This window comes from Thunnus thynnus, chromosome 6, assembly GCF_963924715.1.
Source record: "Thunnus thynnus chromosome 6, fThuThy2.1, whole genome shotgun sequence".
NCBI lineage: Eukaryota > Metazoa > Chordata > Actinopteri > Scombriformes > Scombridae > Thunnus > Thunnus thynnus.
Window position 1 is genome coordinate 8,707,792 of NC_089522.1, and position 27,999 is coordinate 8,735,790.

At 41.6% G+C, this 27,999-nt stretch overlaps 2 protein-coding genes across 6 annotated transcripts; one reads left to right on the plus strand and one right to left on the minus strand.

Moving 5' to 3' along the window:
- Nucleotides 1-980: 980 nt before the first annotated feature.
- brpf3b (bromodomain and PHD finger containing, 3b) lies at nucleotides 981-13,562 on the plus strand. Of its 3 annotated transcripts, none has more exons than XM_067591526.1 (13): nucleotides 981-1,369; nucleotides 2,873-4,434; nucleotides 4,651-4,807; nucleotides 4,992-5,123; nucleotides 6,466-6,594; nucleotides 7,447-7,759; nucleotides 9,026-9,310; nucleotides 9,998-10,600; nucleotides 11,109-11,190; nucleotides 11,279-11,364; nucleotides 11,522-11,616; nucleotides 11,766-11,920; nucleotides 12,174-13,562. In XM_067591526.1, exons 2-13 carry the CDS (start codon nucleotides 2,897-2,899, stop codon nucleotides 12,355-12,357), a joined length of 3,759 nt encoding a protein of 1,252 aa, XP_067447627.1. In that variant the 5' UTR covers nucleotides 981-1,369; nucleotides 2,873-2,896; the 3' UTR covers nucleotides 12,358-13,562. The 3 variants fall into 3 exon arrangements, with proteins under 3 accessions (XP_067447627.1, XP_067447625.1, XP_067447626.1); XM_067591524.1 differs by having other exon boundaries at nucleotides 982-1,369; nucleotides 11,276-11,364; XM_067591525.1 differs by having other exon boundaries at nucleotides 982-1,369; nucleotides 10,001-10,600; nucleotides 11,276-11,364.
- Nucleotides 13,555-27,960, minus strand: nr1h5 (nuclear receptor subfamily 1, group H, member 5). Of its 3 annotated transcripts, none has more exons than XM_067591528.1 (11): nucleotides 27,809-27,960; nucleotides 23,489-23,628; nucleotides 17,856-18,254; nucleotides 17,596-17,736; nucleotides 17,353-17,477; nucleotides 16,910-17,008; nucleotides 16,719-16,815; nucleotides 15,255-15,371; nucleotides 15,016-15,105; nucleotides 14,809-14,922; nucleotides 13,555-14,384 (listed from the first exon to the last, which is right to left on the minus strand). In XM_067591528.1, the coding sequence occupies exons 2-11, from the start codon at nucleotides 23,583-23,585 to the stop codon at nucleotides 14,182-14,184; spliced, it is 1,482 nt and encodes a 493-aa protein (XP_067447629.1). In that variant the 5' UTR covers nucleotides 23,586-23,628; nucleotides 27,809-27,960; the 3' UTR covers nucleotides 13,555-14,181. The 3 variants fall into 3 exon arrangements, with proteins under 3 accessions (XP_067447629.1, XP_067447630.1, XP_067447628.1); XM_067591529.1 differs by having other exon boundaries at nucleotides 23,489-23,624; nucleotides 27,809-27,928; XM_067591527.1 differs by lacking the exon at nucleotides 27,809-27,960 and having other exon boundaries at nucleotides 23,489-24,012.
- Nucleotides 27,961-27,999: the final 39 nt, after the last annotated feature.

The window sequence follows — 27,999 nt, forward strand, 5'->3', positions numbered from 1 at the left end:
GAAAAGGAATGATTAATGAATGAATAACATGATAGTTCGTTTTGAGCAGAAATCTGATTTATCAAGATTTAAGGTCTAACAATACATAAAAAAGCAATACATAGACATAGAATGTCCCATACAAAGAGAAAGTAAACCATAAAATGATTTCATAATTAAAAAACAAATCAGACAGTTTGAACATTGAAGTTTATAATGCACTATGACTGGATGTATGAAGATCAAACATGATCTGAAAATGTGCCTGTTATAGCAGACATTAGCAAGACAACACAGAAGAGAAAATACCACATAAAATCTGTAATTCTGTAGATCTGTAAAAGAAAAAAAACTAAGTGAGAATATATTGAATATTGGTGCAGTAAAGTCAGGTGCAACACACAAACCTTGTCTGCTCTCTACAATACAACACATTGTCATACACTCAATGGCAATATAATACTGTAAAAGGGGCGTATTAGCAGTAAAAAAATAAATAAATAAATAAAAAAAATATATATATATATATATATATATATATATATATATATATATATATATATATATATATATATCATTTTGTATCACTAGTGAAAGCATTTAAAATAGTATCTGTCCCTTCTGCTCTCTCGCAAGTCATGTCAAGTCAAATTCATTTACATAACAACAAATCATAACAGAAGTTATATCTCAGGGCACTTTTCACATAGACACACACACACATACACACACATACATCTACTATTTAGCCAAAATTGTATTTATTTATTTATCTTTTTTATTATTTTGTTTATGTTGTTGTTTTGTTTGGGTTATTGTCTGGTTCTCTTGTTTCACCTGTATGTACTGCCCCGTGTCATGTGTGCTTTTTTATCACTCATCTTACTCAAAAATTTAAAATAAATAAATAAACAAATTCATTTTTAAAAGAAAATAAACAAATGTATCCGTCAATAGGGACTTTATTTTGAAAAATGCACCCGGAAGTCCCATGTTTTTACTTTTGCTAATATTGATGTAGCATTTTCTGGACTCCAAATAGCTAGCTAGCTAGCCAGAGGAGGCTAGTATTTCCCCTCTTCCTTCACAAAATTGGCTCGTCAATGAACAGTTTGTCAGACTATTCATGTAAATATACCACTTGTGTTCTCAGGAAGCCTTTGGGATTAACTGCTTGCCTCCTAAACGCCGCGTTGTGAGGAAACGGAAACGTTAAGTTATTAAACAGCGAAATATACCGGCTGTAGCAGCAAACTGCAGCTGGCTAACGGCAGCTATTAGCTCCGAGAGTACAGCGAGTAAAAGGCTGCTGGCCGGGCAACCATTACTGAAGAAGCGGCTTCACACCGCCGGCTGTCGAGCTACTTGTGTCAGCCAGTTGCCATAATAGGTAAGACGGTGTTATATACTGGTTGTTTATTACAGACTAATACAGAACTTTTAACTGTTGTTTCAACCAGCAACGGTTTAACTTGTTCTGTGTCTTGTCAACGTTTAAAAAAAATCCAGCTAACGTAAGTATTGCCCATATTCCAAAGTTAGCAGGCTAGCTATGTCAATACTGTGCCTTTCTCATCCCGACTCAACGATTAACAGTGATTAACCACTGCTTCACAATGTCAATGCTGCAATTAAAAGATTTAGACCGTATAAGATCTTTTAACAGTGTTTTTAAAACTGTAAATATGGCTGACATTTTACTCCTGAAATAAAGGACACTGATCTGTTGAGGCTGTGGCATTCTTGAAGGCGATTGGCTCTGGGGTGGATCAGTCAAACTTTCCTGAAAGCTGATTGGTTGGTGATGTGCCTGTTGTGTTGTGGCTAGTCCTGATAATAGTTGCCAACAGTTTATGAGATAAAGTCGAGAATAATCTAATTTACAGATGTAGCACTTTGAGTTTCACTGTGAATGAAAAGTGCCGTACAAATTAAATGTGTTATTTTATTGTTATTGTATTTTACTGGCTCTGGGTGTAATGACAGTGAAGAGTACATCTCAAGTTGACAGTTGGTCATCTGTCAGTAATTGTTCTGTGCATTTAGCTACTTAAATTGAGTTTTGCGAGTTGAATTGTGTGAAGGAATGTTTACAATGCAGGTGCCACAGCCCTGCCTAATAATAGGAAAAATACAATCAGTCAAACTTTATTTGTATAGCACATTTCATACAAGTTGGTGCAGTTCAAAGTGCCTCACAGATAACTGACAAGCTGATAATAAGACATAAAAAGTGTAGACCATAAAAATAAAAAATTAAACAATCTGAGACCAATACATTGAAGAAATAAAAATGATGGAAATGTAACACAATAAAAAAAGATTTAAAAGCTACAATAATAGTAGTAATAGTAAAATAGTCAAATAAAAAATAAAATGAAAATGAAATAAAATAGATTTAAAATCTATAATGATAAAATAGAGTGGAATAAAAGCTAGACTCAAAAAAATAGGTAAAATAGATTAAAAAGATAAAAGAAAGACAGTAAAACGACAAAGAGATTGTATTGACTAACTTAATATGTCAAGAAGTTCAAAGCTTTTTATTTTTACAGAAATGGAATTATGTTTTGCTTATTCCTGTGAATGATATATATGTATCTCAAGGGGAAATACGCTGCTGAAGTTGCAGAGAAAAAAATCTAGATTAGAATTCATGATTACTGAACAATTAAGATAACAAAAACAAACAATAACAGCAAATATATCATAGCTCTGGTAATGGGCAACGTCCTGCATGAATAGTATCATTATAGAGGGCTATCTTTAATTCTTGTAAAACATATAAAATATGTTGCCAGTGTTTTTAGCTGAATTATGCCCAAGAGCAATATTTATTGTCTGACACCATGTTTTTTTTCTCATGTTATTCTGTTTCCTCTTAAACCAACAGGAGGGAAAGTGTGATTGGTGGCCTATGAGGAAGCCACGTCGAAAAGGCCAGGTGGCCGTGGGAGGTGGAGCAGATGTCAGGAAGTCCAATGGGACAGCTGGCGGGCGTGGGGGTGCCCGCCAGCGATCCCCATCCCCTTACAGCCTCAAAGCATCTCCAAGCAGAGAAACCCTAACCTATGCCCAGGCTCAGAAGGTGGTGGAAGTGGAGCTGGACGGTAGGCTTCACCGCATTTCCATTCTGGAGCCCTTGGAGGTCATTACTGAAGATGAGATGATGGCCCAGGACATTAGTGAGTGTAACAGCAACAAGGAGAACAGTGAGCAGCCGTCACCCCCCACCAGCAGTGCCCAAACAGTCCGCAAAACCGTCACACCCCGAGGCCGCAGGAAAGACTCCAAATGTCCCTCTGTTAAGTCGCCACCATCTTCCAAGAACCACTGCCCAAATTCTCATCCACAAACACCTGAAAAGTTAAACGCGTTGCATCACCACCACGTGACCCTCCCTGAACCTAAGTTTCGTGTGCTAGAGACCTTCACACCAGTCGAGGCTCCTCCTCTGCCTACAGCATATTACCGCTTTATTGAGCGCTCAACTGAGGAGCAGGAAACTGAGGCAGAATATGACATGGACGAAGAGGACGCTGCCTGGTTGGAGATGGTCAATGCTGGCCGGACGTCAGAGGGTTACTCAGCTGTCTCATCAGACACCTTCGAGCTGCTGGTGGACCGCCTGGAGGAGGAGGCGTACCTTGAAGCCCGCAGCCGGGCGCCCTCTCAGAGCTCTATTGATGACGATGCCTTCTGCTGCGTGTGCCTGGATGACGAGTGCCTCAACAGCAACGTCATCCTCTTTTGCGACTCCTGCAACCTGGCAGTACACCAGGAGTGCTACGGAGTGCCCTACATCCCAGAGGGCCAGTGGCTGTGCCGCTGCTGCCTCCAGTCCCCTCAGAAACCTGTTGACTGTGTTCTATGTCCGAACCGAGGCGGCGCCTTTAAGCAAACGAGCGATGGCCGCTGGGCACATGTGGTCTGTGCCATCTGGATCCCTGAGGTCTGCTTTGCCAACACAGTGTTTCTGGAACCAGTGGAAGGGGTCGGTAACATTCCCCCAGCACGCTGGAAACTGACTTGCTACCTGTGTAAGCAGAAGGGCCGTGGTGCATCTATTCAGTGCCACAAGGCCAACTGTTACACTGCGTTTCATGTCACATGTGCTCAGCGTGCTGGTCTGTTTATGAAGATCGATCCAGTGCGAGAGACAAACGTCAACGGGACCACTTTCTCTGTTAAGAAGACAGCATTTTGTGAGGCTCATTCGCCTCCAGGCCAAGAAACCGTCTCAGACGAGGAGAATGAAGGACGAGTGGTGGGCAGCAGAGGGAGGGCTAGTAGAGGACGAAGTGCCTACACAGATGGTCCTACAACACCGAAAAAAGGCAGAAAGTCTGACGATGATGCCAAGGTGGATAAAAAGAAAGGGAAGAAGAGCACAGAGTCAACTGCACAGAACACTGCTTCACCACAAGTGACAGTGCATCAAATACCCACAAGCAGGTTAGATTTCCTTTTGAAAAGATTTCTTTTTTTGTGCTAAATGTTTTGACCAAGATGTTTGCGTCAAATCTTCAACACACCCAATGAAGGCCAACTTGGTCAAAACATTTTCAAAAGAACATTTTGATGGTGCCAGAGTGTTGTGTGGTTTTACTCAACTGAACTGAAGTTATCTATTGACAGCAATACCAACCTACATCTGTCCCTTTTGTACAGGCTGAATATCATCTGCAAAGGAATCCTCTTCCAAAAGAAAAACCAGTTCATGCAGAGGCTGCATAACTACTGGTTATTGAAACGTCAATCGAGGAACGGTGTGCCGCTGGTCCGGCGTTTGCACTCTAATGTCCAATCCCAAAGGAATACAGAACAGGTCAGGCAGGAAACATAACTACATCATAAGTGTCTTTGAACTCTGATAATAACATTTTGTATTCAATGTATTCATTTGCCCGTAATCATACAGAACAATTTCTAAAATTAATTGATTCCTTTTAGATACATTTCTGATACAGTGTTTATGCAATGAGGCACTAAAAACATGTTGTACTTTTTAGCCTGAGGTGGACGAAAAGGTTTCCGCAGCAAGAGAAGCACTGAGATATTGGCAGAAGCTTCGGCATGACCTTGAAAAAGCCAGACTGCTGGTGGAGCTCATCCGCAAGAGGGAGAAACTTAAACGAGAAGAGGTAACATACACAGACAAAATTCACATGCTCCCAGACCAGAACACTAACAGTGCTTCATATACAGGCTTGTCAAAGCAGAAACGTCCTATGTACAGAATACAGTATTTTGAAACTGAAATAAATTTTGAAATTGAAAGTACATGGAAACTTTGGGGACTACACGATAGAAGGTGTTGTGTTATGCACTGTCCTCCAGTGCAGTCTGAAGTTCTGAGATGTTTGGATGGTTTGGCTTTTTATAGCCTGTCCTATAGACGGTATGCGCTTTCGCTGAGTGGCAAAACAAACTGGTGGCACCGATTAATGAGTAGAGCTGTGTTACAACAAATACTAGGGCTGTCCCCAACTGAACTGAACCTGCATAGACTTGAAACCCTTGTGATGTGAAACCACTTTTCTCATATGAGGCTGTATGTCTTACTTCAATACAGCTTCCTGTGATAAATGTTATATGTCTCCACACCGTTACATTAGTCACAGAACAATCAAGCATGCCTGCAGAACAGCCGCCCAACTCTAAACTGATATAAAAGCTATACTAGTCTCATAGTCTACCTGTAAGACTTGTGTCTTAATGCCGTTGCTCATCATTCGTGATGTGAAAATGATTTCTGCGCAGTCAGAGAAGTAAAATTGCGCGTCCTGAAATTAGTTCAGTTATAAAATCAGAGTGTCTCTCCTGCCAGCTGCTGACATCACTGTCAGCCAAAGAGTCGATCGGTAGAGGAGGAGGCAGTAGAGACGTTGGTTTGCATCCGTTTAAACAGTAGTTTAGCTGACTTTGCTGCATTTAAAATCAGAGCTGAGAGCTCAGAGCAGGAAATAGTTGCTTTGTGTTATGCTGTCCTCCTCTTCCATCATCCCTCTGTTTCCATCACAGTTAGGCTATGTACAAGAATCTGTAAAAGTTTACAGCCTGTCATGTTGTCACCCTGCGTTACTCAGTTTATAATGACCTAGCTAAAAAAAAAAGGCAGCAATTCGACTGACAAAATGCGAGTCAACTCAGGTGCTTCTCCACTGATGCATCAACTCAGCAACTTTTAAGGAGCAGCCCTATTAAATACCTTTTTAAAAGTAAAAGCCATCAGAATTGACAGTGATCAATATGATGCTCCGGACAGCCAGTGGTCTGTGGATGTTGGAATCTGTCCAGATAAGGACAGAAAACAATATTCTGGTTATCTGTGGACATCTTTGTAGAAATATTTAGATTGTGCCACATTTCATTGTTAGTTAACATTACACATTGCTTCTCTTCTCTCTAGCCTTTGTTGGTCTGTAAAAACTTGGGTCTGAATTCTCTTCCATTTGTCTCATGCATGTCCTCTGACAACTACAGGTCAAAGTTCATCAGGCCGCTCTGGAGATGCAGTTGACCCCAATGTTGGTGCTACTCCGCTCGACCCTGGACCAACTACAGGAGAAGGACACAGCCCAGATATTTGCAGAGCCAGTCAACATCAAGGAGGTCAGACATTTCACTGTGATAACTCTTGGCACCTGATACATGCAGGGTGTAATAAAGAAAAGCATTGAAACTGCACAGGGTTTAACCTTAAAGAGACTATAATCCATTATATTTATATATTTATTCTAATTACAATGTATGAAATGAAAATGTGTCATGTGAGAGGCGTCGCTCATAGTGATGAACCTACTGAGAATTATCACACAGCTCTTCAGCTCCCTGCAGCTTTACAGAGCTTTGCAGGGAGTTTCAGCTCAGTGTTTAGCTGCAACTACACAGAAAGCGTAGCATGAGCAGCACGTTTAGCAGAGCAGCAGCAGCAAGCGTTCCGTCTGTGTCTAAACTGGCAGTGTTAAGGAAGTGTTGAGCGTTTGTCACCCACATTTTGGAGGCGCTCAGAGCCCAACACACTATGACTGTAGTTATGCACATAAAATTAAGGAAAATAGACTTGAAGCCTAAAAATACACTTTGGGTCGCGATTATGCGGGCTTTGTAGAAAGTTGCACTGAATTAACATAGATGCTTAATGTTCCATTAGACGTATGTGAGACAGACGACTGAAAAACACGCCTGTAACGCTCTGTATAGACACAGTGTTAATCTATTCTCACCACTCTCATAGTGTTGTTTTCAACTGCAGCCTTGCAACCTTGCCAGAAATAGTAACATATTGCGACCTCAATGAGCATATTGTTTGGTTCTTAGACTGCAGTAGGATGTGTACACAATGCAATACACAAGAAATGGCACTTAGTAAGCAAGTAGTTTGTCACACTTTGACTAATTTGTATTTTATTTGTCAATATGTGTCCATTGTTGTCATTAACGCTTGTTGTGTCTCGTCCTCAGGTCCCCGACTACCTGGAGTTCATCAGCCAGCCCATGGACTTTTCCACTATGCGCTCTAAGCTGGAAAATCATGCCTACCGCTCAGTGGCTGACCTGGAGGCCGACTTTAACCTGATGGTGTCAAACTGCCTCCTCTACAACACCAAGGACACAGTCTTCCACCGGGCAGCACTACGTCTTCGAGACCTGGGGGGAGCCATATTGCGCCATGCCCAGCGACAAGCCACCAATACCGGCCTGGAACTGGACACCGGCATGCACCTCCCAGAGTCACCACAGAAACGAGACTTTTACAGCTGCTCATGGGAAGATGGTAAGTCACAGTGGCGGTTCAAAATGTAAACACTGGATGTATTTAGTATTTTAGATAAGGGTCTGTATGTATCCATCTCATATGATTCAATACACATTTAGATACATATCTATCATCCAGTACAATTAAGAAACATGTTTTTGTAACTAGTATTCACTACAAGTAAGAGTTAATTGGATGTTAGTGAAACTGAGCACAGTTCAGATTCTGTGTGTGTGTTTGTGTGTTCAGATTTACTTTAAGGGAATTTTCAAACCTATAAGTGTTTTGCTCTGGTCTGAATCAGTGAATGATTTTGTAAACATGCCACATTTTTTCCTTAGTTTGGTTTCTTTTCACAACAAAAATATACAAGTGAACCAAAAAGCAAACATGTGAATGGTCACTCTGCTCATCGGTTAGGTGTGTCTGGGGTGAGAACAAGAATGTAAACACAGGAAGAAGGTCATCTGCCCAAATATCAAGAGGGCTAGTCTAGGTCAGACCTTGCTTAAAGGGATAGATCAGATTTTTGGAAGTGGGGTTTTATGAGGTACTTATCCACAGTCAGTGTATTATCTGCAGTAGATTTGGATCGGCACACTCCCAGTACTCCCAGGAGTGCAGGAACAGAAGCTACGCACTGTACTGCTGTGGACTGGACCAGCAGCAAAACATATTTTAGCCACATAAAAAAGCCCACCTAAGAAAAAAATCAGTATTAGTTTAAGTGTACGATATATTCAGAATATTTTCACTGCTTTACCTCGCCAGACAGACGGCTCTTTCCTTTGGCACTACATTTCCTCAACCGTAGAACTTCCACTGTATGCGCACTGTATTACGCTGCAGATCAGCTGTTTGGGTCAGAAAGCACTGCATCTATTTTAAGTGCTGTTGCGATTGTGGAAAAAAATTGCAGAATTTTGTTTTGGAACTGTGTTTTTGTATCAACGTTGTTGTTTTTCTGACTCTTGTGTCAATGAACTGATATGATAATCACCCTGGTACTGGAGATATAACAGTGTCGTTCAAAGTAGTTACAGTATACTGTATCTGTGCAGTGTAGATGTGGTGCCACTGTTGACGGTATGAAAACCTGATATAGAAGATGTTTAAGTTCCACTGTTACCACAGCATTGTTCATAACCAGTATGTTAGAAATATTGTATCTCAGCTAATCAGCTTCAATTGAAAAATGTCAGTATTAAACCCATATTTGTTGGGCCTTAGTGGAACATGCATGCTAGCTTCATCATTAGCCTAACTCCTTCCTGTTCTGTGCAGTTGACAGTGTGCTGGATCCAGAAAACCGGCTTCATATGACCGTGGAGGAACAGCTGAAGGAGCTGTTGGACAAGTTGGATTTTGTCACCTCCATGCGATGCAGTGGCGCCAGGACTCGACGCATCCGCCTGCTTCGTCGTGAAATCAACAGCATCCGCTACAGGCAGGGCCCCCGCCACAACCTTCACAATGGACATCTGAAAGAAGAGGACGAGGATGATGATGACGAGGAAGATGACGATAAAGACGCCAAGGTGGACAATGGCCTTTCGTCTTCAGACAAAGGTGGGTGATGAAAAGCACTTAATTTTCAATAGTATGAATTTGCCAATGCATGTACCTTTTTTAAAAGCCACTTTTTTTCAATGAGACCAGTTGTGAACATGAGCTAACGGAACATTGTCCTCAGGTAATTGAGCCAGGGTCCCCCCCACGCACCAACCCCAACCACCCCACTGTCTCCAGTCTAGTAAGTAGGGGCCCACAGAGTCTCGTTAGCCATGGCTGCCTCACAACTCCTCTCTCCAAGTGCACTCTATGTCTGCACCTCTTTTATACATCACTCTCATGGACTCACCACTCTCCATTGGCCATGTACAGTCATGCCATATCATCCCACTTCTGACTACAGGCTAGTCCAGTCAAACAGTCTCTTACTACTATAGAGGAGGGCAGCAGAACACCTGTGATTGTGTCATAAAATACTGCCCTGTTACCATGTTACTGGTGTTCAGTTGTGAGAGCAAAAATAATTCTTCACTCGTCTTGATACGGTGTTCCATACCTACAGAGTACCTCAACTCCCTTTGGGCTTTGGTTAGACTGTTAGAATCAAATGTATATCATTATGAAGGGACACCATTTTCCCGTGTGAATACTGCACCACCACATCACACTACATACTAAATGGACGTTCATTTGAAATAAACGCTGAGTGAAATTGAATTTCATTTTTCTCCTCCCGTCTTCCAGAAGACCTCAAATCCACTTCGCCCCCGACACTGGAACCTACAGGGCCGGCTCCTCCTCCACGACAGGGGGATGCACCTCTGGAGCCTCCCACCCTGCGGCCAATCATAGGGGAGCCCCAGTCCCCCAGTTGGCCCTGCAAACGCCTAAAGCTGGACGAAGACCTCTCAGACAGCACCACAGAGAACATTAATTGCACTAAAGCGCAGGAGCGGCAGGCGTCACAGCCTCCCAATTTGCACAGTGACGGGCAGGCGGTGCCTAACGGCCTGCCAGAACTCGGCACTCCCACACGGCCCGCCACCGGGGGAGTTGGACGACGAACCTCCGTATTATTCAAGAAGGCAAAAAACGGAGCTAAGCTGTTCAGAGAGAGAGACAATCCTTTGCTGAATGGAAAGGGATCGCAGGACGAGAATACAAGCAGCAGCCCCTCAGCACCCAACTCCACAGCCAGCACCCCATCCTCATTGCCTTTGTCCACTTCATCCAAGACCCCACAGAAAAGCCCAGGACCCCCGACCCTCAATGAACAGTGGACCCCCAGTCGAAATACTTGCTCAGATGGTGAGCTGGACAAGACACCAAATCATACACTGGAAAGTGGTGAGAAGCTTTAATTAGAAGTTATTGACATTTCTTCACCCCAAGGTCTTCCTCCCAGGGTGGTGTTTTAGAACCGGCTAGACTTCACTGATCACATAAGATGCTGTTTGGCATGTGCGGACTGTACTTTGTTATTCGCTACCAGTATGTCTTAACAGATACAAATAACAAGTGTCAGACAGCAAAAAGTATGTGGAGGGGAGTTAAGAGTGCACTTACAGATGTTACAGTTTCTCTCTGAGGTTTCTCTCTTGGAGGTTTTCCCGCCACAGTCTACCTGCCAACAAAACCAGACAAATCTATCACTGTAACACCACAAAAACTATTCCATCTATCCATGCACCGTCCCAACACTCCCAGTTATCTGTGACTACTGTGTGCTGCACTGTTTTGCACTGATTTTTATTTTCATTGTGACTGAGATGAGGTCTACTTTTCTGTCTAGTTGTCCTCCTGGTCTTGTTATTTCGGTAGCAGCTGTTCTGAAATTTCTTTCGATTGCTTTCAGGACTGACCAATGGCTTCAACAAGCACAAAGACGGCGGGTCCGACTCCGAGTACAGCCCTTGCCCAGTCCTCCGCAAAGAAATGTAAGACATGGTGTATCTGTTATCAGGGCTTGTCTGGTTTTAGTATTGACTGACTGCACACTGACTATACAATGTGCTCTTACAGCAGCTCGCCACCCAAACGAAGCCTCGGGAAACCAGCTCTTTCCAAAGTTCCCTTCCTGGAGATAGTCAACGGAGACACAGATTACACCGGTATGTTTCTTTTTTCTCTCTCTTTTTTTTTTTTGCAAGTCAAACTGAACTGTCGATTGACTGCAATCAGAACACTTAGTTTTAAACTGTATTTGCATAGAGCGTCCTCGTAGCTGAGGATGCATACCAATGAGTCAGAGTGTCTGCTGTTTTGCAGGCAACTGCAGCCAAACATCTGAGGAAGAGACAGAGCTGGAGCCGCTAGATCTGGTGTGGGCCAAGTCTCGGGGATATCCCTCCTATCCTGCTCTGGTAATCCATTATTCCATCTAACTACCTGAGTGTGACAGTGTGATAAGCCTCAGTTCATGTATAACCAGCCCTAGAAGCAACCAAAGATCAGAGGCTCCCTAAGACTGTAGAGGATCTCTGTGACTGACATGCGCGCTTGTTTGTTCCAGATCATCGACCCAGAGATGCCCGAGGAGGGCCTGTTGCACAATGGGGTGCCCATCCCTGTCCCACCCAAAGACGTCCTCTGTCTGGGGGAGCAGAGGCAGGAGGAGACCAACGAGAGGCTCTACCTGGTGCTCTTCTTTGACAACAAGCGGACATGGTGAGTGCTGCCCTAAAAAAAACATAAAACATACCAAATACTTTACCATTGGTGAAGTATTCATGATGAACATTTAAATAGAAGATTTGGGAAAAACATACTTTTTATCAGTAAAAATAGTTATTAGTTATATGTTTACATCAAACACATGTATTTAGGACTCAGTAAAAGGTTAAAGCAGTGAAAGTAGGCATGATCACTCTTGTTCAAAGGCTCTGACAGTCCTGATTTTCTTTCATGTTTGGTGATGTAGGCAGTGGCTCCCACGTGACAAGGTGACACCTTTGGGTGTAGACGATACAGCGGACAAGCTGCGCATAATGGAGGGCCGCAAGTCAAGCATCCGCAAATCTGTCCAGGTGGCATATGACCGCGCCATCATCCACCAGAGCAGAGTCAGCCACAGCCACGGCTTCGTGGCCTCCAACTATCTGTAGGGGGCAGCAGCGAACCCTGTGTGCACCCACAGTTCAGCCACTATGCATTTCTCTTTGGTCTTAAAGCAGCGGGCGGGCCGAGTCCTACTGCGAGCCGAGTTTGTATTCACACTGTGGTCTGGAGAGGCTGCTGTGGACTGTAGTTCATTACCAAACCACTAGTGTCTGACACAAAGAGCAGTGGTGTTTGCCTTCGTGTCCCTGTTAAGGATGTGGAGCTCCAGATGTGAATGAAGTCACCCTTAGGTTCCATGTTGCTGCAGTCAGTAAGCGTTAATTCCCTGTTGAGGGGTTTCTCGAGGTATCTGCTTACTCCACCTGGATGTGTTAAAGCTGTGTGTCTGGATCAAATGTAAAAGAATTCCCCTCTATTTTGTATAATGCTACTGCCAAGGAATCAAATTGTCAGAAAAGAGATTTGACATATTTATATGAAACGCAGAAGACGTATGAATGGATCACTGCCATCTTTTATACAATAGCTTTTTACATTTTAATCTTTTACAAAGATACTTGTATATTATAAAGGCACACTTTGTGTACATATGTATGTGTATTATCAAACCCAATTTAATTTAATTTAATGTTGCTGTTTAAAAATGCGTATTTCAATCAACCCACAGGGGGCAAAGTGAGGCTGTGTATATTTGTGGAGATGAAATAATTCCTGACTTGCTGCAGTGAACTTAGCTTGTCTTTGATGTATTTTCATTGTGCTGTGTGTGTGAGTGTGTGTGTGCGCGTGTGCGTGTGTACATTCAGAGCATACAACACAATGAGCCGTTGTTCTTTATATTGAATTCTCTTTTTGATACAGAGAGAAATAATTTATTTATGGAAGACAGAACTATAGAAATAAAGCTATATTGGTTAAAGGCGAGAAAATGAAATCTTATTTAAAACAAATAGAGTGAGGTTTTAAAAACATGCAGCCAACATTTTAACAGATGAATTCACGTTTGGTTTGTTTTCGATGATTTGACTCAAGACCAACCCCCCCCCCCCATCATTCACTGCTGACCCCCCAGAAGATTCTATTTATTGTTGAGAGTGCTGCAGAGCCCCATTTTATCAGATGGAAAAATACACCTTTATAAGCTTGTACTACCTGCATATTTTACCTACTCACCAAATACTTTGTCTGAACCAGTATTTCCTCATTTTGGGAAATAAATGCTCTATTAAAAACCTTTTGGGATACTTAACTGTGGCTTCGTCTCTTTTTAAATGAAAGGTGGGTTCAGTTCTCATCATTTTATAATTATCACTTGGAAGATATTAAATGTTTAATATTAAATGCTCGGGATCAAGGATTGTTTGCATGCAGGGCATTTGCTCAGAATCTCTCCCAAGAGTTATATATATATGTGTGTCTTTATGGTTTCTGATTAGTCAGAAAATTCTCTTTTCCACTGATGAACTCCAGTTAGCACACAGTCTGCATTTTCATTTAACTTAAACAATACAGAAGTGTACATGTTAGCTGTATACAACAGGTATAAAAAGATCTATACGTTTTTTGTTGCTCAAACAAACTACAGCAGTCAACAAGCACATTTCAGTCCTATAAAGAAGCTAAAATGCAGTAATGACCGCAGAACTGAACTCAACTGAGAAAATGGTGGAAGATTTGTGTGTCAGCTTTGCAACAACCCGACTTCATCCATCACAGTCTGATCATTATCAGGTCAAAAACCTTGCATTTCCAAATGTTACATTCTTCAACACAGTGTTTGTACAATTTCTCAGCTCATGCAGGACCGTGTAGTCCTGAAATTAAAACATGGAACTCTCCAGAGATGATGGTGGTGGTTTTCATCTCCGTCAGTGTCCAGACTGCTGTCTTGTCAAAAGGAGGTAGTTGTGACGAAGGGTCCGTAGCTCCGTCAGTCTGCCCAACAGACGGCCAAACCGCTGCGGTCCCCCCCGTGCAGCTCCGGCGTGGGTCCCACACATCCTGGACAGCAGGTCCAGGATCAGTTCCTGCATTTTCTCGACACAGCTGGCTGCCAGTAAGGACGCTCGGTCTGCAGGACAGAGTGAGAGAGAGAGAGAGAGAGAGGTTCACATCACCAAAACATGGACAAGATGTTTCTTTGTGTTTATATCCGCTTTTGAAACAGCAACTGTAGGAAAACAACACTCACAGCAAATCTATGACAGGCCTAAATCCGATTAGATTCCAGTTTTTGTCAGCTTCAGTCTAAATGTCAGAATCAACAAACCTCAGTGAAGCATGTGAAGAGTCAATTTAAACCCTGATGAAGTCTGTAGTTGAACCCTTTCAGACAGACTGAGTGAATCATTTCAAGGTGTCATTTTACTATCACAACCTGCTGAGGAGCTCCAGATAGGTTTATAATGATTATTGACAGTTGAATAGCTGATAACTGATTGGATTATTTCAAACCAAACATCCACGAACTAGAGAGCACAGATTGCTGGTCTGACCTGAGCAGAGCAGAGCTGTAGCGGTGAGCAGGGTGTATTCAGCCTCTGTCACCTGCAGCGCTGCCATGCTGTGGAAGAAGTTGAGCACAGGGGCGAGGAGATCCTCACTGCTTCCTGTTTACATGAGTAAATGGGAAATGCCTCATTTGTTTTTTTATATATAAAACACCCACAACTAAGATATTTTCTGAGTCTATCTGGACTCACCTGAATTGACCAACATCCTGCTGTGGATGTTTTCCTTTGACTCTACATTTCTCAGCCAGTTGTGTGTTGACATATTGAAAAGCTGCAGGGCTGATAACAGAGAAAATGTTTTGTTTTGATTTAATATCAGGCTGAACTTGCTTTATACCAACTTGAATGCAAGTCTAATTCATAAATCCAGATCTTTGGAGGGGTTTTTTATGATGTGACCATTTTTCCTCTCATGTTAGTTTACTGACCTGGACTGGGGCTTGTTGGGTTATTGGAGAACTGCTGCGCTGAGAGTAAGAACATGATCTCCAGTGAAGAGATGGACAAAAGAGAGCTCTGGTCTGGAAAGTCCAGGAGGTCAAAACCTGCATAGAGAACATCATTATATATATATATATATATATATATATATATATATGCCTGTTTAATATTTTTAGGATATCCTAAGAATTAAATATTCATTAAATGGCAGAATTGTTTTTTCGACGGGGGACTGCATTTTACTGTATGCACGTGATTTAGCCTTAAAAATTTGCCATTTGTATATTTGGGGGCAGTGTTCCAATAGTTGTTTCCTTAAAGTCTTTATTTATGTGTTATTATCATGTGTCATGTCATATATGGAATGAACCATTTTATTCATTATTTCCTTTCAACCAAATATCTCACCAGTTTTTGCTGTAGTCCCTAGAAGTCTTGCAAAAATATCAAGGTTTAAAGGATAAGACTGATATTCTATATTTTTCTCCTTCTCAGCAAATACCCTGAAAAGACCAGAATCGTGTATTAAGTAAATCATGTACTGCCTGAGTCTAATATAGCTTATTCCTCTGCACCATTGTCTTCCAAAAACTATTAAAAACCAATCAAGTCATATAGTTCCTTCATTATGATGAACGTGGTCTCTGTAGTTCATTTGGAGTCAATCCAACACACGCTGCCCTGCTGCTGTAAATACTCACTAGAGAACCAAATCCACAGGGGAAAATAGTCCCTGACAAATGCACTATTTTCTCCTGTTTATGTAGCGTTTGCTAAGAACTGCAGTGCCCAGCTCAGAGATTATAGGAAATGTATACTGCAAGAATTTTCTGGTAGCTTAGGGTTGATTAAATTGGCACTATTGGTTTTAAAATCCTCTTACAGTATTTTAAAGGTTCACTGGTCATTGCTGACATTATCAAGACTAGATTCTACAGCCATTAGCAGCTCTATGAAGCTTCACTTAGGCATAGTGATCCTTTGAGCTAAATGCTCACAATGACAATGCTAACATGATGATGTTTAGCAGATTTACCTTATTCACTATCTTAGCGAACAAAGCAAACATTAACTAATTTGCACTAAACACAAGTACAGCTTATGCTGATTAGTTTTGCAGGGATTTGAACTGAAGTACTGGATACATAAAGATGTTGACAAGATAGTGGCACAAGATGAAAAATGAACAGATCTCTTAAGTTATTACAGTTCATCCGTACCAAATTCAATGATAATCCATTTAAATGTTGATGAGACATTTCACTAAAAAACAAAAGCGTTTCAGGAAGTCATTTCAGCACCACAGACATAGCGTTTCACTTCTCTTTTATCTCCTGTGAATTTCTTTGTAATTTGACGGTATCTTCCCCTTATTTGATTCTGTATATTTTTTCTCAAGTGAACACAGCAGTTTATAGATTTTGAGGGTCTCACATTCTTGTCCGTCTTACCTGGCACTGTCCTGGCAAACTGCAGCAGTCTTTGCAGGTGAGGTGATACGACATCAGACAGACCCTCCCCTTCTTCTGCACACGGCCACTCAAACAACTGAACACATACACACAAGAATCCATGAGGACAACATGAAAAACACTTTATGTTGTGTTGGAAACACAACTAGGTTTTCCACACTGAGACCTACCCTGCAGTGGCTGCTGTCCTGCGCTCTATACAGTCGATGGGCCTCCACCATCCTGTCCACAATGTACTTCTGTTCTCGGGTTAAACTGGCAGACGAAGCCTTGATGCAGATGGAAGGTAACACAATACATGGGGTTGAACCAGAATCAGAGTTATGATGTTTAAACTAGAAAGTAAACAGAGCTTTGAGATGGCATGGCAGGATGTTGGAGACTTTATATTAGACTTACAGCATCCTGACAACCAATCATACATCCAACTGTCAACAACTATTTAATAACTAATAATTTAAAGAATCATCACTTCTTCTGCATCATTAAACCAACAAAACTCAACCACTACACAGCCAACAGTCTATCCAACCACCACCCCTCCAAAAAGCTGCCGTCCACTTAAGCAACCGTCCGATCAACCACAGACTGAGCCAGTCCTGCTGTCCTTTACCTGTCCAGGTAGCCTGCTGGTAGAGCTGACCCTCCTGCTGTCTGTGTTGTCCTCTTCCTCCTGTCCTCTGCCTTTACCTCCTTTCCTCAGTCGTTTAGACTGGCACTGCACCTCCGTCAGAAGGCCTGGAGACACAAAATGCAAATTTTCAGACTCAAACAAGCCGAATACATATTGTTTTAGGAGGCTTTTCTTTTATTACATGATGTTAAACATTTAATCTCATGACACTAAGGTAAATACACTCAGCCAGCATTCCCACGGCGCGGCACTTCCTCAGCCGGCAGTCTTGGCACTTCCTCCTCATGTACATGTCCATCTCACAGCCTCCGCCGCTCTTACAGTGATACACAGCTTTTTTTGTCACGCTACGCCTGAAGAAACCTGCAGCATCCAGGTAAAGAGAGGGAAAGAAGGAATTGTAGGGACTAGCATCTGAGAAGACAGAAAACAAAATGTACAAAAATTGACAGCAAAGGCAGCAAGGTAAGAAATATAAACACCTTTGCATCCCTCACAGGTCAGAGCATTGTAGTGATACCCCGACGCCTTATCTCCACACACAACACACAGCTCGTCCTGACCTCTGCTCTTCCCTCCCGGCCCCACTCGTGACCTCCGCCCCAGAGTAAGCCCTGCCACTCCGAGCCCCTGACCGAGGCCTCCACAGTGGGGCTCGGGGCTGGGATCACAGGGCACCTCCAGGCAGTGGGGGCTGTAGTGGTACGAAGGATGGCAGGGCTGCGAGGAGGAAGAGGAGGAGGAGGGGGAGGAGGTGGAGGAGGACGGAGAGCCGTAGAGGGAGAAGGGCAGGTTGGAAGGGCTGTACTGTTGCTGGCTGTAAGGGAGCAGCTGGAGGTCGGGGTCCTGCAGGGGGTAGCCCAGAGGGTCAGCCAGCATGTCTGAAATGAAAACGGATGGATAAAAACGTTTTACTTTGACTTTTAATTATTCAGGAAAACTGTAAATCAGAGCTGTTGAAAACTAATGAGTGAACAACATACAGCTGCAGATGTGGACCACTTTAATGCTTTTTTTTTTTTTTTTTTGCAATTTTAACCTGTTTCTGTCTGTGTATTTGCATTTGTATGGAGGTTAAGACCTTAATGCAAAAATTTGTGTTCAGATTGTTGATCAGACTCAGTTTTCCTCGACAATATCTCTTGGAAAATTTTTAATGTAAGAAAAAAGCTTTTGGAAAATGACGCAAGCAAGAATGTTCAAGCATTTAGACATTTAAAGACCACATGAAATAGAAAACTTAAAACTTAGAACTGCTACTACCGGGAGAAAAAGTATATCACCAATGGAGTTCTTATGCTGCACTATTATGCAAAACTAAAAAGTCCAAATAAGTTCAGTCATCTTTCATCTCTCAGTGACTCCACCCTTCTGCCCAACTCATCAAAACAAACCCAATGAAAAGACCAAAACCAACAATGAATTGATTGACAAACATGCATTGTTTGACCTGCAATATTGTCCAAAAACTGTTAAAATCACATGTCTGAGCCATGATTGACATGTTGTTGCTCTAAATACTCACTAGAGCATCAAATGTATATTAATCCACAGCTGAAAATAGTCCCGAACAAATGCACTGTTTAGTCCCATTTGAGTCATGTTGGCAAAAACCAATTTTTTAAGAAATTACTGAGTTGTTTTTTTCTTTTAAATTAAACTATAAACTGGGCATGGGGCCCAGTTTCTGACTGAGAAGTCAGAAAGTATCAAGAGACCAACACACTGTTGTCTTCACAATACGAAAAATACAGACTAACACCAGCTTCATCCTTTGAAATTGATCCATGTTGCGCCATCCTGACATCCTGTTTCAAAAGGAGGAAAATCAAATTATGGAATAATATAAGCACCTTAATGATCAAGCTGTAATAATCCTAAATTATCCTTTGATGGGTTCCAATGTGACAGGATTCATAAAACTTAATTAAAACTTGGAGGAGAGCAGCATTCACCGAGAGTAACTGCGCTAACATGACCAGAAACGTGAATGAAGATTTCAAGCAATGATATTACGCTGTTGCGAGTCAAAGAGCATCATAGGAATGTGTTCTTACGTGACTCGTGTGACTTCACTGCTTTAATGGATCTTGGGGGATACAATAAAAAGCTGAGAGTGAGAGCTTGTGAACTTATATGAAACAGGATGCAGCTGAGAGCTCCCAATGCCATTTAGGATTTTTTTTGATCCCTTTCTCTGGATGCTTCATTCAGTCTGTAATGGCCTTTCAGTCTTGCGATGGGCTGAAACGTCTTTGAGTGTGGTGCGGCAGCTTGTGTTTTGCAAGTCCTGCCTCCGCTGAGAAAACATGTGTGACCACTGGCGGCCTCGTAAAGTACAGCTGGACCGGCACGTCTGGGACTGCTGTGGGATCTGTCATGCACTGATTAAATGGAGAGCCCACCCAACTGAGAGGATGACATTTGAAGGATAAAACATAATGCATGACGATAAAGGCTGACAATAACATTAATCTGCTTACATGCTTTTTTTTTTCAACTGTGGTTGTGCCTTAAGGAGTAATTAAAGGGTACTCCAGTGATTTGGTATTGCACTTCCAGTTGTTGGGTTAGGGTTCTCACAAGAGATTAATTTTCTTATTAAAGTCCCCCTCCACTCAAAAATATGTTTTTCTTCTTGTTCCTACAGTTGGATGTTTGAGCTTCACTGTGCAGAATGATGTATGTGCAGTTTGACACTAGAAGGATGTTTTCACATCAATCTACTGAAAGTAGATGGATGTTCTCAGTGCTCACTGAAAAACTGATTTTAACGGGGCGAGCCTACAAGCAGGATTTGTGACATCACAACTAGTTTGTAGCCAGTCCTGGTCCTATATTCAACTTACACAAGTGTGATGTGGAAACTTGAAACCAGTGCACAAATACTAAGAATGGACTTTACAGTGAAGTAGGAGACGTCGTGTGTCGAGTTAAAATTCTGAAATGATCAAAATTTGCATATTTATAGATTCTGGATTTTTTTTTTAATGAAGGAGAAGGAGTAGATGTCATTTTAAGGATTTTAAAGTTCTACTTCTCTTGTGGCAAAAACATATCAGACACACATTATTGTTCCAAGCAGAGAATTTTCACAACTCTGGGGGGGATCTTTAAGGAATGGTCAAATTCCAAGCAGAGATGACCCAAATTTTAGTTTAATATGGATTGAGCTCAAAAAACACGTTCCTACACGTCCCATAAGGCAGCTCGATAGCAGTATTTTTAGTTTGACTCTCCGCAACTGATAAATGACCATATATTTCAAACAAAATGAAGGCTTTCTGCTAAAAAAGTCACCAAGCCTAAACTGAGATAACCCTGATGACCACGGATGGATTATTGTACAGGCTTCCCAGGCACAGGCCCAGGGGACCGAGGGCTCAGGGCCTGAAAGCAAGAGTCTCTGAAATGATAGTTATTAGCAATTGATGTTGAAATGTCACAGGGCTCAGTCAAACGTAGGGATCATCTTTTTGATTATGATCCTTCATATTTAGTCTAATAGTCTGTTTGTAGTCTGATTTGATATTTTTGTTCATTTTTCCCCAACAGTTGCACAGTGCATAATTAGACTACAGTAATACAATGAAATGAGTCATTTAAATGTATGTTTGACAGCAGAATAGCTCTGCTCTGGCACGTAGACCTTTAATGTGTTGCTTATTTTTCAGACTTGAAAACTTGACCCCATTACGCCCCCATACCTCCCCGTTATGAGTAAACCCATATTGATGTGTAAAATCAGTGGAGATCCCCTTCAATAACTGAGTGTGGGAACCTTTATAAAAAGACCTAAATTTGGCAGACACAACAAGTATTCCCATCCTTGAACAGTTAAAACTCCTGATACCTCCAACTTTTAACCTCCTCTCACTTTTGTCCTGTTGCAGATTTCTCAGACAATACACTCCCTGTGTTCCTTGCTCATCACACTTAAAGGACAAAAACATTTCTCCTGCTCATTTTCTCAAGGTGTTATGTGAGACTTTGTGCCTCCTACTTGAAGACACAGCCAACCCTTCTCTCTGACCCATAGTAGTCAAAAGGATATGGACAAGGCTGGAACTTTCAATACTTTTCTTAATACCTAATTAGATTTTTTTTGTTGCATGTATCATAATGACCACGTAATGCACAAAGCACATCTGATTCCCTCATGTGCCACTCTGTTGTGAGCTTAGCAAAATCCTTAACCCTAATCCTAACCCCTAACCCCTAACCCTAACCCTAAACCTGAATTTAACTCTATTCCTGCATGTGGCCAAGGTGCCCCTTTTAGTTTTTGCTCCTGCCCTTTAAAGAGTTTGTGAACGCCACTCTCACTATTTGTCAGTCATCAATCTTCATTCTTGACTAAGTGACTATTCATGATGATAAACAGTCATCAAAAATTGACAAATTTTGCCACCCAGAATGTGTTAGTGTAAGTGTTTTTGGAAGTTTTGATGCTGTATCTTTCAATGGATTGACGTCTGTGCTCTGGGCGACTAAATGTGTGTGTCAACAGAGTCATCCGTTTAAAGGGCGCTTATTAACCCTTCCTTTTGTCTCTTCTCTCTTTCGTTTTCGCTCCAGATGTTTCCTGTCTTTACCAGACCATGGCGGCGATAGTTTGGGGGGTCCTTGCTTTCTCAGCATGTGACAGAGCAGTGGTTCACACTGTTTGTAAACCATTTGAACGCTGTCTAAACACTCCTCAGCCTCCCTTCCATCCCACGCACGCTAGGGAGCCAACAACACCAGCAAACTAACCCCCCATAGCGCCCCCTCCATCCCCTTCCTCCTAAGGGCAGGAGGGGAGACAACAGGGGGAATTTGTTGATGATACACGTCAGTATAAATAGATCCTCCGATGCACGCGCAGCCTTCCTGCATGCTGTGAACGCAGCGAGCCGGCTGAGCCTCCTCGAGAACAATATTTTCCATGTTATTGAGTACTCAGAGGTGGTAAATAAACTCTTGGCATTCATTAATCAAGTGTGAGAGTGAATGAGATGAAGTTGCACAAATGTAGACTGCAATCACGTCCTCCTTGTGTAACAATAAAATGTAGAAATGATCCACTTACTGAAGTCAACACTGGACTGAAATAATAAATTAGCTTGTTGAAAAATTCTAATTTCTCCTAAAAAACTGTGGAAATTGTATTGTATAGAAACAAGAGTGGATGTGAGTGATTCAATTAGAAGTGAGGTCACAGCAGTTTAATAAGACGGTTACACTGAGTCACTTTAAAGAGTCAGTTGTTTTTTATTTTCCCTCGTGAACCAGGTGTTAACTGTGAACAAGTTTCCATTGGAACTACTTCCACCAAAGAAATAGTCCCTTTAAAAAAACATCTAACAGTGTGTCCCGTCCCGAGGATTATCAAGAGTTATAAGGATTCTGGAAATAGATGTTGCTTCTGACTTTTATAAATAAATTAATGTGTCAATCGTAGCACCACAATATGTGTATATTGAGGTGGAGGCAGCAATCTTAGAAACAGATACTTTAAAAAACCTCGACAAATGAAGCCAAAACTATCTGCATGGATTGATACCACTTGAAGTAAGTGAGAAAATATGTTTGGGGGGTTTTTTGTAATGTGATGCACTAATCCTTTAAAACGGTAGAATAGAAACAGCTGTCACCAGAATATCTAACTATGTTATCAGTGAAGCATCGTTTAAATTCATTTAACACAGTTTGATTGATCATTTCCAGTCTGAACACTGGAAGTTCTTTGCAAATGAAATGTCGCCAGACAATCAAATCACATAAGATATGAAGATTCATGTCTCATATTCAGTCTTTCCTGCATTTACTTCCTTAAATTCAACCGAAACAAGTGTTGATTTAAATCTATGTAATGTATTGAACCCATATGCCGACGCTTTAGTTAAGACAGAGTGTCATAAATCCTCATATCAGCACATCTTCACTATTGTATCTATTTTTGTACACATAATAATAATTCATATGTGCATAACAACACAGCTTATTTTAGAGAAGCAAGAGAAGACAGAGAGAGAAGGAGAAGCAAAAGTAAGGACTGAGGTACATGCAATAGCAAAAAAAAAAAAGGAAGAAGGAGAAAGAAGCAGAAATAGAAGTGTGACTGTGGACTCACCGTAGTACTGGAGCTGCTCTGTGGAGCAGTAACCATCCGAGGTGGAGAGAAACCCCCCTGCTGAAAAGCTCATCTCCAACTCCATCCACTCTCTCATCTGGACAGAAGATCCTCTCTCCAGCTAGTAATACGGGATCTATCTTCACACACACACACGCAAAGACATAAACACACATACACATAGATATTTACTCAGAGGATTCACACAGATATGAAGGATCTGGGAAGTTGGGAGACATTCCTCAATCCCCAGGATGCGTCCAGGTCTCTTAGCTGTCCAGGCTGATATTTTTAAAGCAGAGAGGAAGAGTGCAGCTGAGGCTTTTGGTCTGTGGTGGATGATGTGCTGGAGGAGGTCTTAACCATCCCTAGAGGGATAGACGAAAGGGAGAGCCGGGACACCCAGGAAGGGCAGGGATGGGACTTGGGTCCAAACAGCTGGACCTGGCTGGGACATCACAGATCAGAAGATGGCGGGGACGGAGGGAAGATGGAGACCTTGTCCTTCACGGGCAGAGTGAGGGAGACTCAACACTTATTGTGTGTGTGTGTGTGTGTGTGTGTGTGTGTGTGTGTGTGTGTGTGTGTGTGTGTGTAAATGTGTGTGTGTGTGTGTTGAGGTTTGGCCTGGATGGATTAATCCCAGGGTGCAACAGCTGGGCCAGGCAGTGAGACATTTTCTCAGTCTAACATGATGATTCAAATAAGTAAATTCCTATCAATAAATCATGTTCTTCCCATTATTATTTCATGGACTAACTGGAGTTTCTGAAGCTTTTGAAAAGAAACTCTACTACATTTAATGAATTATTTACTATACTTAATATGTGTGTGTGTCCATGTTTGTCCTCCAAACCTTGGGAGTGTGTTTACTCTGCCTTTTGTTTACCGCTGCTCTGTTTGTGCTGCAGTTAATATTGGACAGCAGTTAGATTTAAGGGGCTCGGGAACCTCCGCCTCCCCCGCAGACAGTTAACCAGGCCGGGCAGAGCGAAGGAGTCGAGCCCTGAACCGCCCGCAGGAGACAGAGGAGTGACCTCAACACTGATCTGTAAATCTCTCAGCATGGCCGTTTGACATACAGCATGCTTACTGAGGATTAACAGCGTTCTCCCACCCGGATATCATCCCTTTCACTGGCTCATTATGGGAACCAGGACTGACCAGTGGATAGCAGCAGGTCAGAGAAGAGCCAATCATGTTCACCGAAGCTGCAGCCTTCACTGGTGTGATCACGATCGATCACGATGACAAATGAAACAGGAATTTGGTTGCCAAAGAGTACCTACATTGGTAACAAATGTGGTCACAGTGCAAAACGACAACACTGCTTCAAGATCAATCATACTTAAGGGAAAACTAAAAAGAGAGCAAATAAATCTGGTAATCTCACAGACATTTGTGTCTTACATGTAGAAAATACAATAACTTTTGTTGGGATATTGAACCACACAATCCATGATTTTTTTTATTTTTAATTGGCCAGAGTCATTAAAAAAAACTAAACTAAGTAGCTAGAAAAGTCTAGAAGAACTACAAGCTACAACTAAATTTGCAGAATAGGAAAAAGAATAACAAAAAATGAATCATGAGGGACTACAAACCTGTGTTTACTAAGATTAATAACTACACTGATTATATTACTTTCAAGATTTTAAGTTGATTTTAAAGACTATCTCTGACTCTGTGAGGACCTGCAGTGAGTCCAGGCAGTTCTTAGCTCAACACAGTTTGCAAACTGCCCAGTAGATGTGAAATCTGTTGAAGAAATCTGCAACACAGAAAGTGAAGTGCAGGTCATGGTGAACAGCATTATAGGAGCAATATAGTGTATTTTGACTGAATATTGTCATTCAGTTTCTCCACATTGTAACTCTACTACTGATTTTCCATCTATTCTGTATACACTGTACAGCACCTGTTGCTGTCATGAAAGAGGCTACTTTGCTTTTTCTCTTTTTCCCCTAATCCAAATCAAGGATGGATTGTGTATGATGTTCAGAATATAAAACCCTGTGAGACAAACATGTGGCTGTATAAAAATCATTTGATTTGAATGGAGAAGAAAAGTTAGTCATTACGAGACAGTAATTGTACTGAAACTAATTTTAGTGACTGTTTAATTTTGTCAATCAAAAGACTAAGAGCCAGGCTAGCAGCTCAGTGAGACTGTGCTAAGACACAACAGTGCTTTGAGATTAATGTTAATATGAGCATGCAAACATGCTCCCAATGATGATGCTAAAATGCTGATGTGAGTCAGGTATAATGTTTACCAAACTTTGACTAGAAGAAAACTCAGCAGATCACCAAAATCATTAGGATACATCCTCTGGTAACCAGGAAAGACTGTACAAGAATTCATGTTAATACATCCAAGAGTTTTTGGAATCCAAGAGATTTCAGTCTGGACCAAAGTGGTGGACCAACCAACTGACAGACCAACAATACTATACCTGGAGCCATGCCTGGCATCACTAAAAAAAGTAAATAACTGCCAGTGAGATACTCACTTTATTCTAATGCAAACCAGCTTGTTTAATTCTATTCACTCAGGCATAATTTTCTTGATATAACTACAATAATTTGCCTTTTTTGCCAGCTTCAATGCATTGGTTTTGTTTCTAGAAAGTTCCTAAGCTTAAGAATGAACGTCTCCATCAACAGTTCTCTAATGTCTTTACACTGACTTAATAACACATTATCATCTGCATTATTTGCAGTGTATCATAAGCAAAAACCTCTATACAACGGACTGGTGGTTGTATTTGCAATGGCATGAATCCATTGCTCAACAGGAGGCGGTGTATTGTATTTCTCAATTAACAGCAGTGAATCACCTCCCAACATATGTGGCAAAACAAGCCATCAGCCTTCCCTCTAACTGTCTCTGACCTCCAAGGAATGGTAGGAGACAGCAGGCAGCAGCGGTCAGAGCGACGCCGAACGATGAGGACAATATCTGAGAGTGTACAAATGTCACCATGGATCTTCTGGAGGTGACACACTGTTGGACACATTGTTGGACACAGGCCTGACTTCGAGGGCCCATGGGAGATGAGTGTCATGAAAGAACGAAGAGAGGAGGGGGAAGGAGGGAACGAGTGGATTTGTAGGGCATGTTCATATCAAACATGGTTTGCACAATGTTTCGTTTTTATGTATGAAAGTGCAAAAAAATGACCATTAAAGGAAGTCTTCATTTAGACTCAAGAGTATTCCCTCAATTAGTTTGTTTTCTTTGCGCTAACTAGCTGCAACAAGATTTCCAAAAATATGTGCACACAAAAAAGGAATGTGGTATGATGAGATGGACACAGCAAAACCCATCACTTCCATGTATCACAAACTTAAACCAAACAGAAAAAAGCAACTAAGTCAACTTTTCCTCTATGGTTTAAACCAAAGAAAACAAACTGAAGGCATGTTCAAACATTCAACTCATTAGTCCTGAATCACTCACAGCACAAGCCTGGAGATAAATTCAGCACATCATAAATCCCGTTCAGGGCGGTCAGCTCTTCTCTTTATCAGAGGGCTGCTGGCTGGTAGCAGCAGCTCGATAATGGCCTTGACTGTTTACTGATCTGTGCAGGAAACTGACGCTTACATTAAAGTGGCCTCAGCATTCGCGAGTAAAGTCCACAGCTTACGTCTGAGCATATGTGAGTGAGTGTGTTCGGGTTGGGGGGGGGGGGGGGGGGGGTATCACAGGGAGGAATGTAAATTGAGAAATGTTAGTTATGGCTACTTAAAGTATTTGTTTGAAACGATTTCCTTCATTCTGTTATTGTGAGATTGGAATTTCAAACTGCATTGTTTGCTCATGTTCCTCTCTCTTCTATTTGATAAATCTGTGTATTTCAAATATAGGACATTCAGTTTACTCTTTACTTACTTATTTAATTACTTAACTCAGTAAAGGTAAGCCTCAAAGGTAAAGGTAAGTTGTTTCATAGTGTTAACAGCATTCCTATTGGCTATCAGGTGTTATTCATTTTACCTCTTTTATTCAAAAAGCTTTAACAATTTGAGTTGATTAATGCCTTCAGTGTGGTCATGTTTTAAGTTTCTTGTTTTATTTGAGCTCATCAAAGTCAATTCCTACCAGCTATATCGAACTGGCTAAATCTAAAACGGAAAAATAAAATATTATGTTAAATATCCTTTTTACAACCCCTGTAGGTAGGATTTATTGGGTCAGAATGCAGGACACAAACCGCCTTATCTATAGGTCAAAGATCACTAAATAACATGATGTTGGGATATAAAATATAACTTTTATGTTTCAGTTGCGTTAAGGTAAGGTTGTGGACTCACCGCTGATGGTCGGAGTTGTCCTGCTGCGCAGAGCGTCCTGTTGTCCTCTCGCTTTGTCTGACTATCTTACTTTTTGTAATGTTGACTCCAGCCCAGCCTCCATCCTCACACACAGACAGAGTAAACAGAACCTCTCAAATACGACAGTTGCTCTTGATTTGTGTGTGTGTGTGTGTTTTAGCTGGACAAGC

Coding starts and splice junctions, on each gene's coding strand:
- brpf3b (XM_067591524.1), top strand. CDS start 2,897: ATGAGGAAGCCACGTCGAAAAGGCCAGGTGGCCGTGGGAGGTGGAGCA. Junction 7,760..9,025: donor CAGCTGCTCATGGGAAGATG/GTAAGTCACAGT, acceptor TGTTCTGTGCAG/TTGACAGTGTGCTGGATCCA. Junction 9,311..9,997: donor CCTTTCGTCTTCAGACAAAG/GTGGGTGATGAA, acceptor CCCGTCTTCCAG/AAGACCTCAAATCCACTTCG.
- nr1h5 (XM_067591528.1), bottom strand. CDS start 23,585: ATGAGAGAGTGGATGGAGTTGGAGATGAGCTTTTCAGCAGGGGGGTTT. Junction 17,009..17,352: donor CCAGCAGGCTACCTGGACAG/GTAAAGGACAGC, acceptor ATCTGCATCAAG/GCTTCGTCTGCCAGTTTAAC. Junction 15,372..16,718: donor GTTTGCCAGGACAGTGCCAG/GTAAGACGGACA, acceptor TTCTCTATGCAG/GTTTTGACCTCCTGGACTTT.